General features: G+C 45.1%; 1 protein-coding gene across 3 annotated transcripts in view; it reads right to left on the bottom strand.

The window, feature by feature from the left end:
- The window catches only part of UNC5D (unc-5 netrin receptor D), a 365,178-nt gene that overhangs the window by 55,438 nt on the left and 294,313 nt on the right, over nt 1-15,427 (bottom strand). For all 3 annotated transcript variants that reach the window (XM_077307138.1, XM_077307140.1, XM_077307139.1), the window contains one exon: nt 14,478-14,562. In XM_077307138.1, the coding sequence (XP_077163253.1) occupies nt 14,478-14,562 (85 nt within the window). The remainder of the gene's footprint in view (nt 1-14,477; nt 14,563-15,427) is intronic.

Below are 15,427 nucleotides of genomic sequence, written 5' to 3'. Positions count from 1 at the left end.
TTTCTCTTCAGCTTCCAAGTTCCATTGATGGGACCACTGATGGCATGCCAGGCTTGAATCCAGCTCAGCTGAGAACCCTCTGCCCAAAGAATGCTTAATATTTAATTTCACTTGTCAATTGTGATTTTCATTCTGGTCAACCACTTTAGAAGCCAATTTTGGCTGAAAGGCAGGATAAAAATATAACAGAATGTTAGTGGCACCTTAAAGGCTAACAACATTTATTCCGGCATGAATTTTCCTGAGTTTGGTAGCAGTCCTTCAGATGCTATGGAAAGGAAACCATAGAGGGGACTATCCCATAGAGGGGAAATTAGGAGGAGAAGGAGAAGGAGGAAGAGGAGGAGGAAGAGGAGAAGAAGAAGAAGAAGAAGAAGAGTTGGTTGTTATATGCTGCTTTTCTCTACCCGAAGGAGTCTCAAAGCAGCTTACAGTTGCCTTCCCTTTCCTCTCCCCACAACAGATACCCTGTGAGAGATTTGAGGCTGAGAGAGCCCTGATATTACTGCTCAGTCAGAACAGCTTTATCAGTGTTGTGGTGATCCCAGGGTCACCCAGCTGGCTGCAGAATCAAACCTGGCTCGCCAGATTAGAATCCCGCACTCTTAACCACTACACCAAGCTGGAGATGGGGCAGAGGGAGCCTTAGTGTGAATCCCATCGTAAACCTTTCAGGTTTGATCCTCTGTGCAAGAGGATGGAATGGATTAGTTTGCTACAGTTTCAGTTGATTTTGATATAAAATTAGTTTAAATCTGGGCCCACCATGCAATACACTACTAAGACCGGCGAATAAAACTGAAGACGTCATTATAATCCATCTTCGTCTAAAGACCGAACCACCTGCTTACGTATGTTCTGTGCCCTCATACAAAATTTTTTGCAATGTTGTGTTGAGAGTTGTTTCTGAAGAGAGATCAGAGAGAAGCAGAGAGGCGTAGAATGACTCTGATCTTGCTGGGGAGTTTACTAACGCTTGGCGTGATATATTGTGAGCAAATGTCAGTACATGCTCTACAAGCTGGGACTGTATAGAATAGTTTGCTACCTAATGGATGATGAGAAGGGTCGAAGGTGCCATCTGCTCTCTCATGGGGTGAAGGAAGAAAAAGGTAATTAAGTAGGATAAGCAACAGGTTGAGGAAGAAGTGGTCTAACATGTAAGAAATTTTAAATATTAAAAGGTAAAACAGCAATGTAACACATCATGGTCTGGAATGAATATGGGGCTTGAATGGGGAATGCCTGTGGTTGAGTATCTATTTTGCATGCAAACGGTTCCAGGTACAATACCCAACCTATCCTGAAAAGTATTTGGTAGCTGGAGATGTGGGAAACCTCAGACTGAGACTCTTGAGAGCTACCCTCCACTCTGATCTCGACAGAACAATGGCGGGGCGGCTGGGGGGTGGAACATCCTGCCTCTCTCTCCTCACCTTTTTCCCTGCTGCCTCCCTGAAATCTGAAACACTCCCAAACTTCAGGGACATTAACTATTATTGCTCCCAGGCATTCAGGAGGGCTTGAGGTCATTTCAGATGTCCCCAAGTCAACTCAGAACAGCTCATTTCAGCTCCAGAATAGTCAAACGAACACAGCATGCAAAGCCATACATCTGTACTCATCACAGAAAAACCTGTTCTGCTGGAGGGGCAGAAAAACAGAGCAGAAGGGCATTCTTGGATACAGCAACAGATGTTCTAGAGAACAATTCTGGTTCGGAGCCACTGGAGATGTGACTGTCCCATGCCATGTCAGCAAAGCCACATTTTCATCTTGAGTTGCTTTATGTTGACTTGTTCAGCAATAGATTTCTTCCTAATGGCCCCCAGATTGCTTCTGGTGTGCTCCTGCAGCAAATCCTGCCTGCAATCGTCCTTCCGGATATTAAACAGGCCGTGCGCTGTGACCAATGGCACCTTCTTCCGGAGGGAACGCTTTAATTGCTTTCTGAGAAACGTCCCCCCGGTGAACGTATTGTACAAATATATGGGAATTCTGGGAATTATTTAACGCCAAATGAACTGATATCAGCTAATTAGATGAACTCTCACACACGGCAAATAGCGAGCGCCGTCTCTCCAATAACCAGCCTGGCATGAGGGCTGCGGATGCAGTTCAGTCACTGCTTATTAAGCGAGGCGGGGAAGGAAAACATTGTATAGTTGCAGGTATTTAATATTCCCTGGAGTGCGGAGTAAACAAATTGCCAACCAGATCTAATCCTTTTGACTCCATCAAAATCAGATGCTTGTTTTGCTGTACGAGGCGGAGGGAGAGAACAGGCTTACCCCCTCCCTTGGCATTTATTGCTTTGGAAAACAAGGAGCGGGTGCCTGTAATGGGGGCATTTTGTCCCACACAGGGACTTTAGAATTTATCATCGTTTCATCATAGTTAAATTTTCAAGTTCTGCAGGACTGTTTTGTTTTCCCCCTAAACGCCTCTCAGTACAGGGCTTAGGGACAGAGAACGTTTCCTTTCCAAATAAAAATGAATCCGCACAGAAATACAGGACTGGATCCAGAAGAGATCCTTAACTCGGACCCTTTCTTCTGCAGAATGACTTGGGGTTCTGAGAAGCCTGGGAGCTGTTCTGGAATGACAGAAATCATGCAATTGGCCGTATTCATAGGGGGACTGGATGCATTCAGCTGTCCATCCATGTTAGCCCAACCATGTTAGCCCATATTAGCCATACACATATGAAGCTGTCTTATACCGAAACAGATCATTGGCCCCTCAGGCTCAGTATTGTCTACTCAGACCGGTGGCAGCTCTCTAGAGCAGGGGTAGTCAAACTGCGGCCCTCCAGATGTCCATGGACTACAATTCCCAGGAGCCCTTGCCAGCATTCGCCAGCGAATGCTGGCAAGGGCTCCTGGGAATTGTAGTCCATGGACATCTGGAGGGCCGCAGTTTGACTACCCCTGCTCTAGAGCATCAGACAGAGGTCTCTCACGTCATCTACTGCCTGGCCTTTTTTACGGGATATGTCACAGATTGAACCTGGAACCTTTTGCCTGCAAAACTGAGGTTCTTCCACTGTGCCACAGCTCCTTCCTTCTATATGAGCCATGATAAGTAATGCACACCTTATAGAGTATGTGGGTGAGGTCTGGGGTCTGCATCCTATGTAATAGTCTGATGTGAGTTCTCCTCAATTCCCATGTGCATGATTTACACTGCAAGTGAAGCATCTGTGAAAAATTACCACAATCTTTCCTCTCCCCATATGTGTTCGGTCCTATAACGGATGGTGCTATCGGTAAACATGAATCTCCCTAATGGGCCAAATGACTTGTCCCTGAGTCTTAGGAAACAAGTATCAGTGGGAGGGGAGGGGCTGAAGTAACTTTCCTACACACATTTCAATCCCACTGTGAATCAGAGAACAGACACATCCAAGAACAGAGGGAAACCTGAGTGTCACACATGACTACTACACAAGAAACTGGGTGGCAACTCTGAACCCAAACCTGAACTCAACCTGTGCACGTTGTAATGAATCAGTGTTAAATGGAAACTCCAAAAGTAGGATAATTCTAAATATTAGTTGCTGGGAGGCAATAGTTGCAGGAGGCTGGTGGACCTTCCAGAACATCTGGGCCTATTCTGCACACAATATATAATGCACTTTTAATGCACTTTAGAAGTAGATTTTCCTGTTCTGCACAGGAAAACCAAGCTGCCAAAGCACACTGAAAGCACTTTATCCTATGTGTGCAGAATGGGTCCTGGTCAGACAGGATGCTGGTCTACATAAGCCACTGCTCTGATTAAGCTGGACTCTTCTTAGACTCTGGACCCATCAACACATTTTAATCAGGGAAATAGCCATTTGAAACCACCTGCCTTGATAGCATCTATATGGGTTGAACTGAAGGGAAAATAAAGAACATCCTTTCAAATGAAAAGCTTGTCCAGCGTCTGCTGTGTGTGCTTCAAATAAAAGGATTGCCTGTTTAGTGGCAGGAGAAGGGAATAAAATATTATTATCTTCCGGCACTGTGAAAGAGGCTGGAAACCTACCAAGGACATCCATAGTCTCAAGAGGAACCTAATCTCTCAAAGGACAAAGCTGTGGTTTTTCAGTGAAGTCCAGAGGGCAAGTGAATCAAAGCTAAAGAGAGGAGGTTCTGAGGAAGAGGTTTTAATGGTAGCCTGGCGTTCTGTTATCAAGCGCGGATATCTTTTCAGACACAATGTTCCCATATCCCTTTTTTGTAAAACAAAAGACTTTTACATGGCATAACAAGTTATAACTTTTACTTCTCCTCCTCTGGCTCTGCTGCAGTACTTAATTGCTACACACTGCCTCTTTCTTCTCCAATTTTAACAAGGTCTATATTATAGATTATAGGTTGGAACCATCACCCTGCTGCCCTACATTTTGTGAATTAGACATCGATTTGAATGCAAGGCTGAGAACAGGCCACGGAGCCAAAGCGCGGCGAGTCAAACACTCTGTTGACATACAAAATTATATTTTAGTGGAACAGACAGAAAAGGAGGGAGGCCGGCTGAGATGGAACGCCCGGAGATGGAGAGGAACATCAGAAATGATATAAAGGTGGTGGTTGGACCATCAATGGGACGTAGTGGAGTTTGTACTAAAGATATCCATAAAGGATAAAGGATGTGGGGTTTTATACAGCATGTGTAATCCCAAATCTTTGGAAGGAAAAACAGTTGGGAATACAAAGGAGAAAGCACGTGAACATAAAAGGAAGTACAGGGAACGTACCAAGTAATCAGAATGGTGTGGGATGGGCTTCCATGAAAAGAAAAATGACGTGTGCAAAGTCTTCCGGGAAAGGAAGCCCTCGCCCCTCTAGGCACTTCCATTTGTTTCTTAATTTAATAGTGCTCAGCAGTGAAGTTATCAATGTCAGCACACCACATCAGCAAACTCAACCACCTGGGTGACCCTGCACAATACCTTAAATCAGTGATCCTCAACCTGTGGTCCTCCAGATGTTCATGGACTACAATTCCCATAAGCCCCTGCCAGCAGATGCTGGCAGGGGCTCATGGGAATTGTAGTCCATGAACATCTGGAGGACCACAGGTTGAGGATCCCTGCCTTAAATGCTTTCAGATACACCAAAAGCACAAATCAGTGTAAAACAAACGATGCAAGACAGTCATTTGGACAATGAGAACCAAGTGCCAAAGCATTTGTTGTATTCCTTATGCTGGCCAAGACACTGCTTTTGGACTAAAACTGAAATGCAATAGTACCAAAAACAAACAACAAACAAACAACCCCCCCCCCAAAAAAAAACCAAATGAAATCAAAGGTAGCACTAGAAAAAGAGAAACTCCAAAGCATAAACTCCCAGGCCATGCTCCTGCTGTTCCAATCATTCAATTTTTTCTCGCAGGTTCTTTCCTTAAATATTAAACACACACACCTTATATACCTCCTATAGTTTGACTATATTTTTTGATCCAATCTATTTTAACTTTTACAGTTTGAATGTGTTAGAAGAACCATAGATATGGATCGTAATCTGGGAACTTGTGGGCCTCCTAGTCTGTGGATTAAAGGTGATTTTCAAGTTTAATTTCAACTGTAAACTATAGGCTTTTCTGTTAGTTTTCAATAGTGAGATGCACTTTTGCATTCCCCATTTAGTATGAATAACTTGCTTAACCAGGACAGGTCACAATAGCTAGCAGATGCTCTCTGTTCATTTGACTGATCTGATTATTCATTTGCCAATCACATTTATATTCCATCCTTTCTTTAAGAAGCCCTGCATGGTCCTCCCAAGGGTTTTGCGTGGTCAGTTAGACTGAAAATGGTGGAGGAGAACAGAGATCTGGGCCCAGATCTTTTAATGTGCTGGATTGGATTGTACTATCCAATGCACCATCAGTAGGCTGAATCACAGTATCAGAGAGCCAATCCCTGGCTCACTGTACCTTTAATTCACCTGTCCTGTGGCTGTTTGTAAACTTTACGAATAAGGATGGACATGAAACTAAAAAATCAGGTTTGCGGTTGGGGCCGCCCCAAACTGAAATGAGCTGGAATTTCCCAGGTTGTACTGGCCAGTTCTGGCCCCCTTTCTCCTAACTGCAGTGGGAGGGGGGGGGCACCGAGACCAGCAGCCATGTAAACCTAACATCTGATGGGCAAACCCTCAGGACAGCTGAACTGAACTCCACAAAAGTCTGGTAAATGTTTAGGGAAGGCACCTTCCCCAAACATTGGTTCAGGAGCTATGGACTGGGCCAATTTCATGCCGAATCTTGGCTCATGAACCAGTTCATGCCCATCCCTATTTACAACCAGAGACAAAACATGACAGTGCCAACATGGTGAAAGAAGCCAGAGAGAGTTGACTGGGGGCCTTCTGCCACTGTGCTGATAGATCATCTGTCTCCACAACATGAGCTTCTATCGTTGTGCTTTGGCAGATATACAGATGTTCAGTGCATTGGGTGGGGGGATTGTATTGAGCAGTAAGCATGCATATCCCATTCTATTAACTTGCCTCCCAAGCACAGGCCACAGAGGGGAGTGTCTTTTGTCGCCTGGGCAACACAGAGATGCACACTCTTCCCCCTGCCTCTCAGAAAACAGGCAAGCTTTGCCGATCTTTAGAGCGGTCCCCCCTGCAGAGTCTCTACTGAACAGGGATAAATTTGTTGCTTGTGAATGGAGCTTTGATGTTAGAGGTTTCCGCTCACGATGAATGGAAGTTTCCCATCGTTTCTCTTTCTATTCATTTCCTTTTGTCCAGCCGTTTTGATACTCTGCTTCTTAAGAGTTGTTTTTGTAAATTTGTTTGCATTGTGTGCATACGCAGCTTCTTCTTTTTTTGTAGTGAGTTCATACCGCTTTCATTCATTAAATATTCTTTTATTCGGCGGGGATTTTTGGGGGAAATTGTGTATCTTTTACGGAAAACTTAAAAAAGGCAAAAAAAAAGAAAATGTGTGCAATTCTGCCCTCAGCACGGGTCACTCAGTTCAGAGCAGCTTATTTCAATGCTCAGTGGGGAAGAAGCCTCCCTAATATGAATTTATTGCATCTATATATAATTGAGGCACTGACTGGCCACCCAACTCTTTGGTTATAGAAGTGAAATAAATCATGCATTAGAGAGGAACTAAATAATCACGGTTCAACAGTGTTTCATAGATTTAACATTTTGCTTGCAGAAAGGTCTGTTTTAGGGTACAGGGGTAGTCAAACTGCGGCCCTCCAGATGTCCATGGACGACAATTCCCATGAGCCCCTGCCAGTGCTGGCAGGGGCTCATGGGAATTATAGTCCATGGACATCTGGAGGGCCGCAGTTTGACTACCCCTGGCACAGAATCATAAAGTTGGAAGGTCCCTCCAGGGTCATCTAGTCCAACCCTCTGCAGAATGCAGGAAATTTACAACTACCTGCCAACCCACAGTGGCCCAAATTCCACACCAAGATGATGTCCCCCCTTCCAACCCCTCCAATCCCCGGCCAGTATGAGCTAAAGAAAATTCACCTCCTGACCCCAAACTTTGCTCATAAGACCTATTAATGGCTATTGTTAATATGTATTTAAAATAACCTGGGGAATGATGAATGCAACCCTTTGCAAGGCTCAGTCCCCACAGCTTGTGATGTTTCAATGAAGAAGAGTTGGTTTTTACACCCCATTTCCCCCACTTTCAGGAGTTTCCAAGCAGCTTACCATCACATCCCCTTCCTCTCCTTCAACAGGCACTTTGTGCAGCAGGTGAGGGGGCTGAAAGAGTTCTGGGAGAACTGTGACTGGTCCAAGGTCACCCAGAGGGCTTCATGTGGAGGAGTGGCGAATCAAATCTGGTTCTCCAGATCAGTGGTCCCCAACCCCCGGTCTGGGGACCGGGACCGATCCGTGGATCAGTCAGTACCGGGCCGCGGCTCCTTCTCATCCTCCTCCCCGGTTGCTGCCTCGGGGGCTGCCCTGCCACTCTGCCACCAGCGCACCTTTGGTGCTTTCCAGCGGCTGCCATGGCTGGGGCTCCCCCTCGGCGTGGCACTGCACAGCTGATGGTGACAGCATCTCAAGCGGGCAGTGGGAAGTCAGGGGCGCCAGCAGGAAAGCAGGTGGAGCAGGGGCTTAGGCAGCAGCGGTGACGTCCCTCAGCAAAAGACTACCCCCCCCCCCCGGGCCTCAGTAAAATTGTCAAGTGTTGGCCGGTCCCCGATGATAAAAAGGTTGGGGACCACTGCTCCAGATTACTGTCTGCCATTCTTAAGTACCACACCGCATGGCACGCGCTGAGCAATGTTGACACACTAAGCCCAGGGCACCCAGCTAGGCTGAACATGCTTCTCTAGATGGGCTTCAGGTAGTGTTTTCTTTTTTGGCTTTGACACCTCGCCCGTGTGTAATTAACAGGAATGGATATTTACGACAAATCGTCATAATAGGACTTGGCATTTCTTCCAGGAGAACTGACAATAAAGAAAGCGATAACCTACAAACGAAGTGTATAATTAGAGCACATGAAACAGCCTCACAATACACAATCAGCCAGGTGAATCGGAGCCTCCCTCCCCCCCCCCCGTCCCCCCCAGCAAAGCAAGGTTGGTGGGATTCACAGCGATTAGCAGACGCGAGCCATTGTTATCTCTCCTGCTTCATCTTTAATTAAAAATTATTTGGCTCATCTCGTCACCCGCATATTGTGTGACCAGCACGGTACCGCAAGGTGCAGTTTGAAAGCAGGGTGGGAGAAACTGCAAAAGGAGAATGGGAATGCAATTTCGCCCTCGGAAGGATAAAGTTTGGGAGGGAAACTTGAGATAAACAAATGGCTGCCAATTTGAGCTTGAAGCATGGGGGCACATGCAGTGTGCGTTTTCCCCCTTTTCACCTCATTGTCAGAATTTGGTGCTTTGATAATAATCTTCGCTGTATGATAATGGCTATTACCTTCTCACAGATTGGTATACCTTCTGGTTTGCAATAATGCAGAGTCCGATAAAAGGCCTTCTGTCTCTTTATCTCATATTCGTATCCCAGAGTTAAGTCCTTTTTGTGTCCTTAGTGCTGTCACCACATCCACAGGGCGAGTGGAATGTTCGAGCACCTCCCAGTCAACATGTTTGGACGCCGTTCGGTTTGAAGTGGGCAACGTAGTCGTTTTCAGCCTCAACAAGAGGCTTTCAAACAAAATGGCGGTCACACAGACTGGGACAATCCCATGCGGCATGCTTTCCCCATACATGCCGTCACAGCACCAGAAGCATAATGACTGCAAAGGCCACCGTGCTACCTTCATGGTGAGGACATCACTCTGTGGACATCCACTTTTGCAAACATGCACAGCCATCTGACTTGCTTTGGAACTATTTGTTGAGGAGAAATCTCAGCATCATAAGGAACACATGGCTTCTGACGAAAATGGTAGCCCCTAGTCAATTTTCTTCTCCATAATTAGTGTGACAACTGGCCTTGTGTCTCCTGGATTTGTCTCCTGGAGAGTTGATTCCAATCTGAGTGGTCAACACTGACTTGGATGGACCAAAGGCAGCTTTATATGTCCACGTGAGACCAAGGAATATCTAAATAGCTCAAATGGTTGGTGGATCAACTGGCTTTGGTCACCTAGCTTTGGCATACTCAACTTTAAAGAGGAAACCCCCTGGGCTGCTGCAGTGCTTTGGAGACAGGCCCCTGCACATGCAGAACACACACACCGTGTCATAATCAAAGATGACTAAGGTAAAGGTAAAGGTATCCCCTGTGCAAGCACCGAGTCATGTCTGACCCTTGGGGTGACGCCCTCTAGCGTTTTCATGGCAGACTCAATACGGGGTGGTTTGCCAGTGCCTTCCCCAGTCATTACCGTTTACCCCCCAGCAAGCTGGGTCCTCATTTTACCGACCTCAGAAGGATGGAAGGCTGAGTCAACCTTGAGCCGGCTGCTGGGATTGAACTCCCAACCTCATGGGCAAAGCTTTCAGGCAGCTGCCTTACCACTCTGCGCCACAAGAGGCTCTGCGCCACAAGAGGCTCAAAGATGACTACCCACTGCAATTGTGCAACTGTTTGGAGTTAACAGGTTTGAAATGATATCCTTGTTCTCTTTCTGGCCAGCCCCTTTAGGGGAACGCCATCACTCGCCAGTTCCGAGGATACACACTGGCTTTAACGAATCCCTATCAGGACATTCCTCAGAGGCTCCAAGCAAGAGTCTCATTCATTATTTGCTTCCTGCGTTGTCATTCCAGTCCTTGCTCGCAACAGTTTTCTATTCAGACCATTTAGAAAGGCTTACAGGAAGTGGAAGTTTGAACGCCGAAGCACCTAGGCTGTGTACAAGCCATTCATATTAGTGCTTTTCTCCCAGCGTCGGTTATATTGTCTGTGAGCTTAGTATCACAACAAGCATTGGCTATTGTTGAGTTCCTGTACTGAAAGTGCTCACAGCAGGCCAAGATCTCCCTTCCCCTTCACTTGACATTGTTTCCTAGCAGTGATTTACTGTCACTTTGTCAACGCAAGGCTGCCATTCAGTGTATTGCAGATCTCCAAAACACAGGTCTCTTAGGACACTGAAAGGAGCATTTCAGTACACCCTGTACACACGCCTTTCTCTTTGTTTCCTTCCATCCACTTGATTGTCTGTTCAAACAGACATACTGTCAGTGAGTCAAAACTGAACCTGTTGACATAAGACAAGGATTTGATCGGAAATCTCTGTATATTTTTTGCCAGGGTTGTTTACTGGGACATTGAAAGATGTATCTGATGCATGGATAGTTTCTTTTTTTAAAAGAACCTCATCCTTCTCCCAAAGAACTCAAAAATGTACATGTGATTCTCCCCCCTCCTCACAATAACTCCATGAAGTTTATTAGGTTGATAGTGAGCCACTGGCCCAAGATCATACAATGGGTTCCATGGCAGGGTGAGGATTTGAACCCAGATCTTCCCTTTCCAACACTGATACTCTAACCTGGGTTGGCCGCTTTTTTTTTTTTTTAATGGGAGCTTCTTCTGAAGAATGAAAAATATCCCAAGCAACTCCCACCACCGATCATATTACCAAATTTTGTTTTATACTGCAAACGAAACATAGAATAGAAACAGCACCAGGAATTAAGCTAAGCAGCACAGAGAAAATAACATAGAAGAGGAGTGGGGGAACCATTTTGAAATGCCTGGAGAATATCTTTTCCTGGTTCTTCCAGCGGATGGATGAGCTACCCTGCAGCAGCTGATGAGTTACTGGTAGCCCTTTCCCAATCACTACAACTCCCTGGCTTCTGGGGGAAAGGGCAAATTGGTCTGCGATGCAAGGGTAGGAATAACAGCTTGACACATGTGTGTACTGAAAAAGGGAATTACAGACATCAACACCATCGCTAGTACATTTTCCAGCATGGAAATAACAAGCATCCGGTGTACTGACTGGGAGCCAGAGATATCACAAAATGAATCTTCATTGCTTAAATGGCAACTTTTTCTTAATGATTTCTTTAACACTTTGGGGAAGCCTTAGGTAAGCCAGACCCTTATCCCCCAGTGCTAGGACTGGGACATTCTTGGGAATTTGGGGATGGATCTTGGGGGAGGGAAGGAATCATCAGGGTATGAAACCACAGAATCTACCTTCTAAAACAGCCACTTTCTCAAGGGAACTAGGTGGGTATCTGGGTTGGTTTGAAGCAGCAGAACAAAGTTTGAGCCTAGTGGCACCTTTAAGACCAACCACGTTTTATTTAAGGTATAAGCTTTTGTGTGCATACGCATACTTCTTTGGAAGAAGAGGCAACTGGAAGGATGCACATGAAAGCTGATACCTTGAGTTAAACTTGGTTGGTCTTAAAGGTGTCATCGGACTCAAGCTTTGTTCTCAAGGGAACTTGTTGCTGTAGGCTGCAGATCAGTTCTACCTCCAGAGGCACCTGATGGTTGTCGGCCTTACCCAGTGCACTCATCAGAAACAGTGATGCTGAGATTCCTGAAAGCTCCTATTGGGATCTCATTCTCAAGTTCTGGGGTTTCTTGATGGCCCTGAAAGGATTTCCTGAATAGGTGGGAATTTATTCCTTTCTGTGTTTTTGAAATGTGTTAAACATTTATCAGGTGATATGACCACAAGAGCCCCTTGTGGTGCAGAGTGGTAAGGCAGCAGACATGCAGTCTGAAAGCTCTGCCCATGAGGCTGGGAGTTCATTCCCAGCAGCCGACTCAAGGTTGACTCAGCCTTGCATCCTTCCGAGGTCGGTAAAATGAGTACCCAGCTTGCTTGCTGGAGGGTAAACGGTAATGACTGGGGAAGGCACTGGCAAACCACCCCGTATTGAGTCTGCCATGAAAACGCTAGAGGGCGTCACCCCAAGGGTCAGACATGACCCGGTGCTTGCACAGGGGATACCTTTACCTTTTATGACCATATATGGTCATGCTGAACTCCCCCCCCCCCAATGGTCAATGACAGGCCTGGAGGGGTGGGAAGGGGTGGGGCCCTGGGTAAACATGTGTAGAGCTGTGCTTCCCAACTATATTGTGCACAGTTGTGCCACTTTTGGGGTTTCTCAAAGCCTGAAGAATGTTTCAGGGTTTTTTTTAAATGGTAAAAAAGTTGATAAAGGCCCTTCTCTCTCCCCCCCTCTCTCTTTCTCTCTCTCTCTCTGCCTGCCTACCTACCTAGCTACCTAGCTACCTACCTAACCTACCAACCAACCAACCATATATTCGTCAAAGCTGCCTCAATTCTTTGAAAGGGAATGAATGTGTGGCATCCTAATTAAAGTTTACTTGTGTTTGATTTTTTGTTTGTTTGTTTCTCCTTCTCAGAAAGCAAATCTCCCTATGACAACTCTTTTGCCCACTTTAGCCCACAGAAGTAAAACAGCAGGCAAAATATGAGCCCCTTCTATTTAATTAACCCATTTTAATTCGCTTCTGCAGAGCTCTTGCAGATGAAACAGCTGGGTTCATACTCCCCCCCCCCCCCGCTTCGTTCTCTTCACATATCTTAATCTTTCATTGAAAATGATCAAAAAGCACCAGCAGCAGATGGAGATGCAATATGAAAGGTCTCACAAAGGAGCTGCGCTATCGAAGGGGAGGGGGAGGCAGAAACAGGTTTCAGAATCTGGTTTGGAAAAATATCTCCAGGCACTGAATTCCACTGACAACACTGCATCTCCCTCGGTTTCCTCAAAGAAAAAAAAATGGCAATGATTATTAGTTAGTTTTCTGAACTATTGGATCTAAATATTAATTTTATGTGCAATGCGCAATGGCTTTCAAGTAGTTTTAAGAGATGCCGCAGCAACATTACGGAAGACTCAGGCAGTCAGACATCTGTAGAAGTCACAGACACAGAAGAACAGCTTCCAATGTGTGTTTTTTTTAAAGAAGCATTTGCTTTCCTGTCCTCCTGAGCACAGAATCTTCTTTCCTTGCAACCACCCAGTGGAACAAAGCCTCAAAAAAAAAAAAAAGCCAGGAAGTACAATTGACCCAGGGTCGAAAGAAGGTTTAATTATAGGGTGTTGAGTTCTAGTACAAGCCCCTCTAGAGTGAGCTGTACAATCAGAATCAAACAGGAACGCTTCAGTCAATTATCTCTTGTAAATCTTACCCTCCATTCAAATTTTAAAATGATGTAACATGAAAATGCATTGTTATAATTACCACAGCAGACGCAGAACCTCTTAGGGCACACCTGATGTGGTCAACACGATAAAGGAAGTCAAAGAAAGGAATCAGAAATGGTCAGTTATTATGTAGCTGAACTACTAGTGTATTATGCAGAATGGGAGGGTTAAACCCTTCTTCCTTTCCTCTGTATTCCTAACGTTATATAAGGATCCCACGTCCCTGAAATTTAGTTTTAAAGGACTCTTGTTGCTTCTTTATCATAATTGTATTTGGATTTCAACGGAAAATGACAGGTATACAGCTTATTCGCTCAGTAACTGTGCCCCGGCTATTGGTCCAGTCAAGACAGGTACTAGCAAGCAGTGAAGAAGAGCTCACATCTCAGCTCACACACTGCTTCTGGCAGTGCTGGAATAGAATAGTACACCAGCCAAGAGAGTCTCTTAATTCACTTCCCTTGGCTACCTTGCTCTTGGCATAATGAGGGTGAGGTCAATCTGGCAAGCTGCAAAAATTCACAGATGGGGCCACATTGGCTCAGGGATTATATGGTGGACAGGTCTGCTTTGAACTAAGCAATAGCTTTCCAAATATAGTGTGATGCATTGATGAACCTCATCCAATCCCACCAAGCAACTTTTGATAGAATGCTTTCATGCTTTCCAGGTGGATGCAAAGAAGAAGGTATGCCTCTGGGAATCTGGTTTCATTGTTACCAACTGGAACATGAACACACACACATATCTATCCATCCTCTTTTTATCCCTTCATTTTTGTAAGCTCTTCTTTTAATTACTCGCCCCTCCCAATTCCCAAATAGTGTTGAAATTGATACGTTTGGGTGTGGAGATTTTGTACATGTCTTACCTGGGCTGGCCTTGGTTGACAGAAAGGTACATTTCCCAAGATGTTTCTTCAGGGATAGCCCCGTGCGGAATCAGCAAGCTAACTCCTGTAACAAAACAAAAAAACAGGAGTTATTGGGAGATAATCTAGGTCTATGTTGGAATTAGAATGAATCAAAACTGTAGGGAAGGTTTAGGCTAAAGGAACACAGTGGCTTTTTTTTGTCAGAGGGATAGACTGTCATGACCATCTCCAACATATAATGAATGACCAGTGTTGTTTAGTGGTTAGAGTGTCAAACTAAGACCCAGAAGACCTGAGTTTGAACCTCCATTTGGAAAGACTAGGATCCAGAATTCCCTACTCTGCCGTGGAATTTTGCTGGGTGACCTTCGGTCAGCTACTCTCTCAGCGTCCAATCTAGCTCACAGATTGTTATGAGGATAAAATGGAAGAAAGGAGAAAAATGGAAGCAATTCTGGGTCCCCATTAGAGAGAAAGATGAAGTACAAATGAAGGAAACAATAGCTGTAATAACAATAATAACAATTTAAAATGCTCATCTTTGGGTGCATAAACTCACGGTTTTTGGTTTAGGCCACATAGCAGCATCTTAGCTAATATTGTGCAAGGAACATTGAGTAGCCTATAGGAATATCATTTCAGTAATTGTGTGCTATACTAGGAAAATTCAAGAGGAACAATAACAATGTTTCAGGAGTTTGATTTTGCCATGGTAATTAGAGTTTCCTGTAAAATTTGCTCTAAGCTGGGTGACTCAGATCTGTTCTCATCAGATCTCAGAAGATAAGCTGGGTTAGCCCTCGTCAAGTATTTGGCTGGAAGACCAGCATGAAAATCCAGGGTTGCTATCTAGAGGTAGGCAATGACCAACCACCTCTGTCTCTTGTCCTGAAAACCTTAGGGGAGTGCCATAAATTGGCTGCAATTGATGGCACTTTACAGACATG

Source organism: Paroedura picta, chromosome 12 (genome assembly GCF_049243985.1).
Source record: "Paroedura picta isolate Pp20150507F chromosome 12, Ppicta_v3.0, whole genome shotgun sequence".
In the NCBI taxonomy this organism is placed as follows: domain Eukaryota; kingdom Metazoa; phylum Chordata; class Lepidosauria; order Squamata; family Gekkonidae; genus Paroedura; species Paroedura picta.
This window is presented reverse-complemented; position numbering and strand designations above follow the sequence as displayed.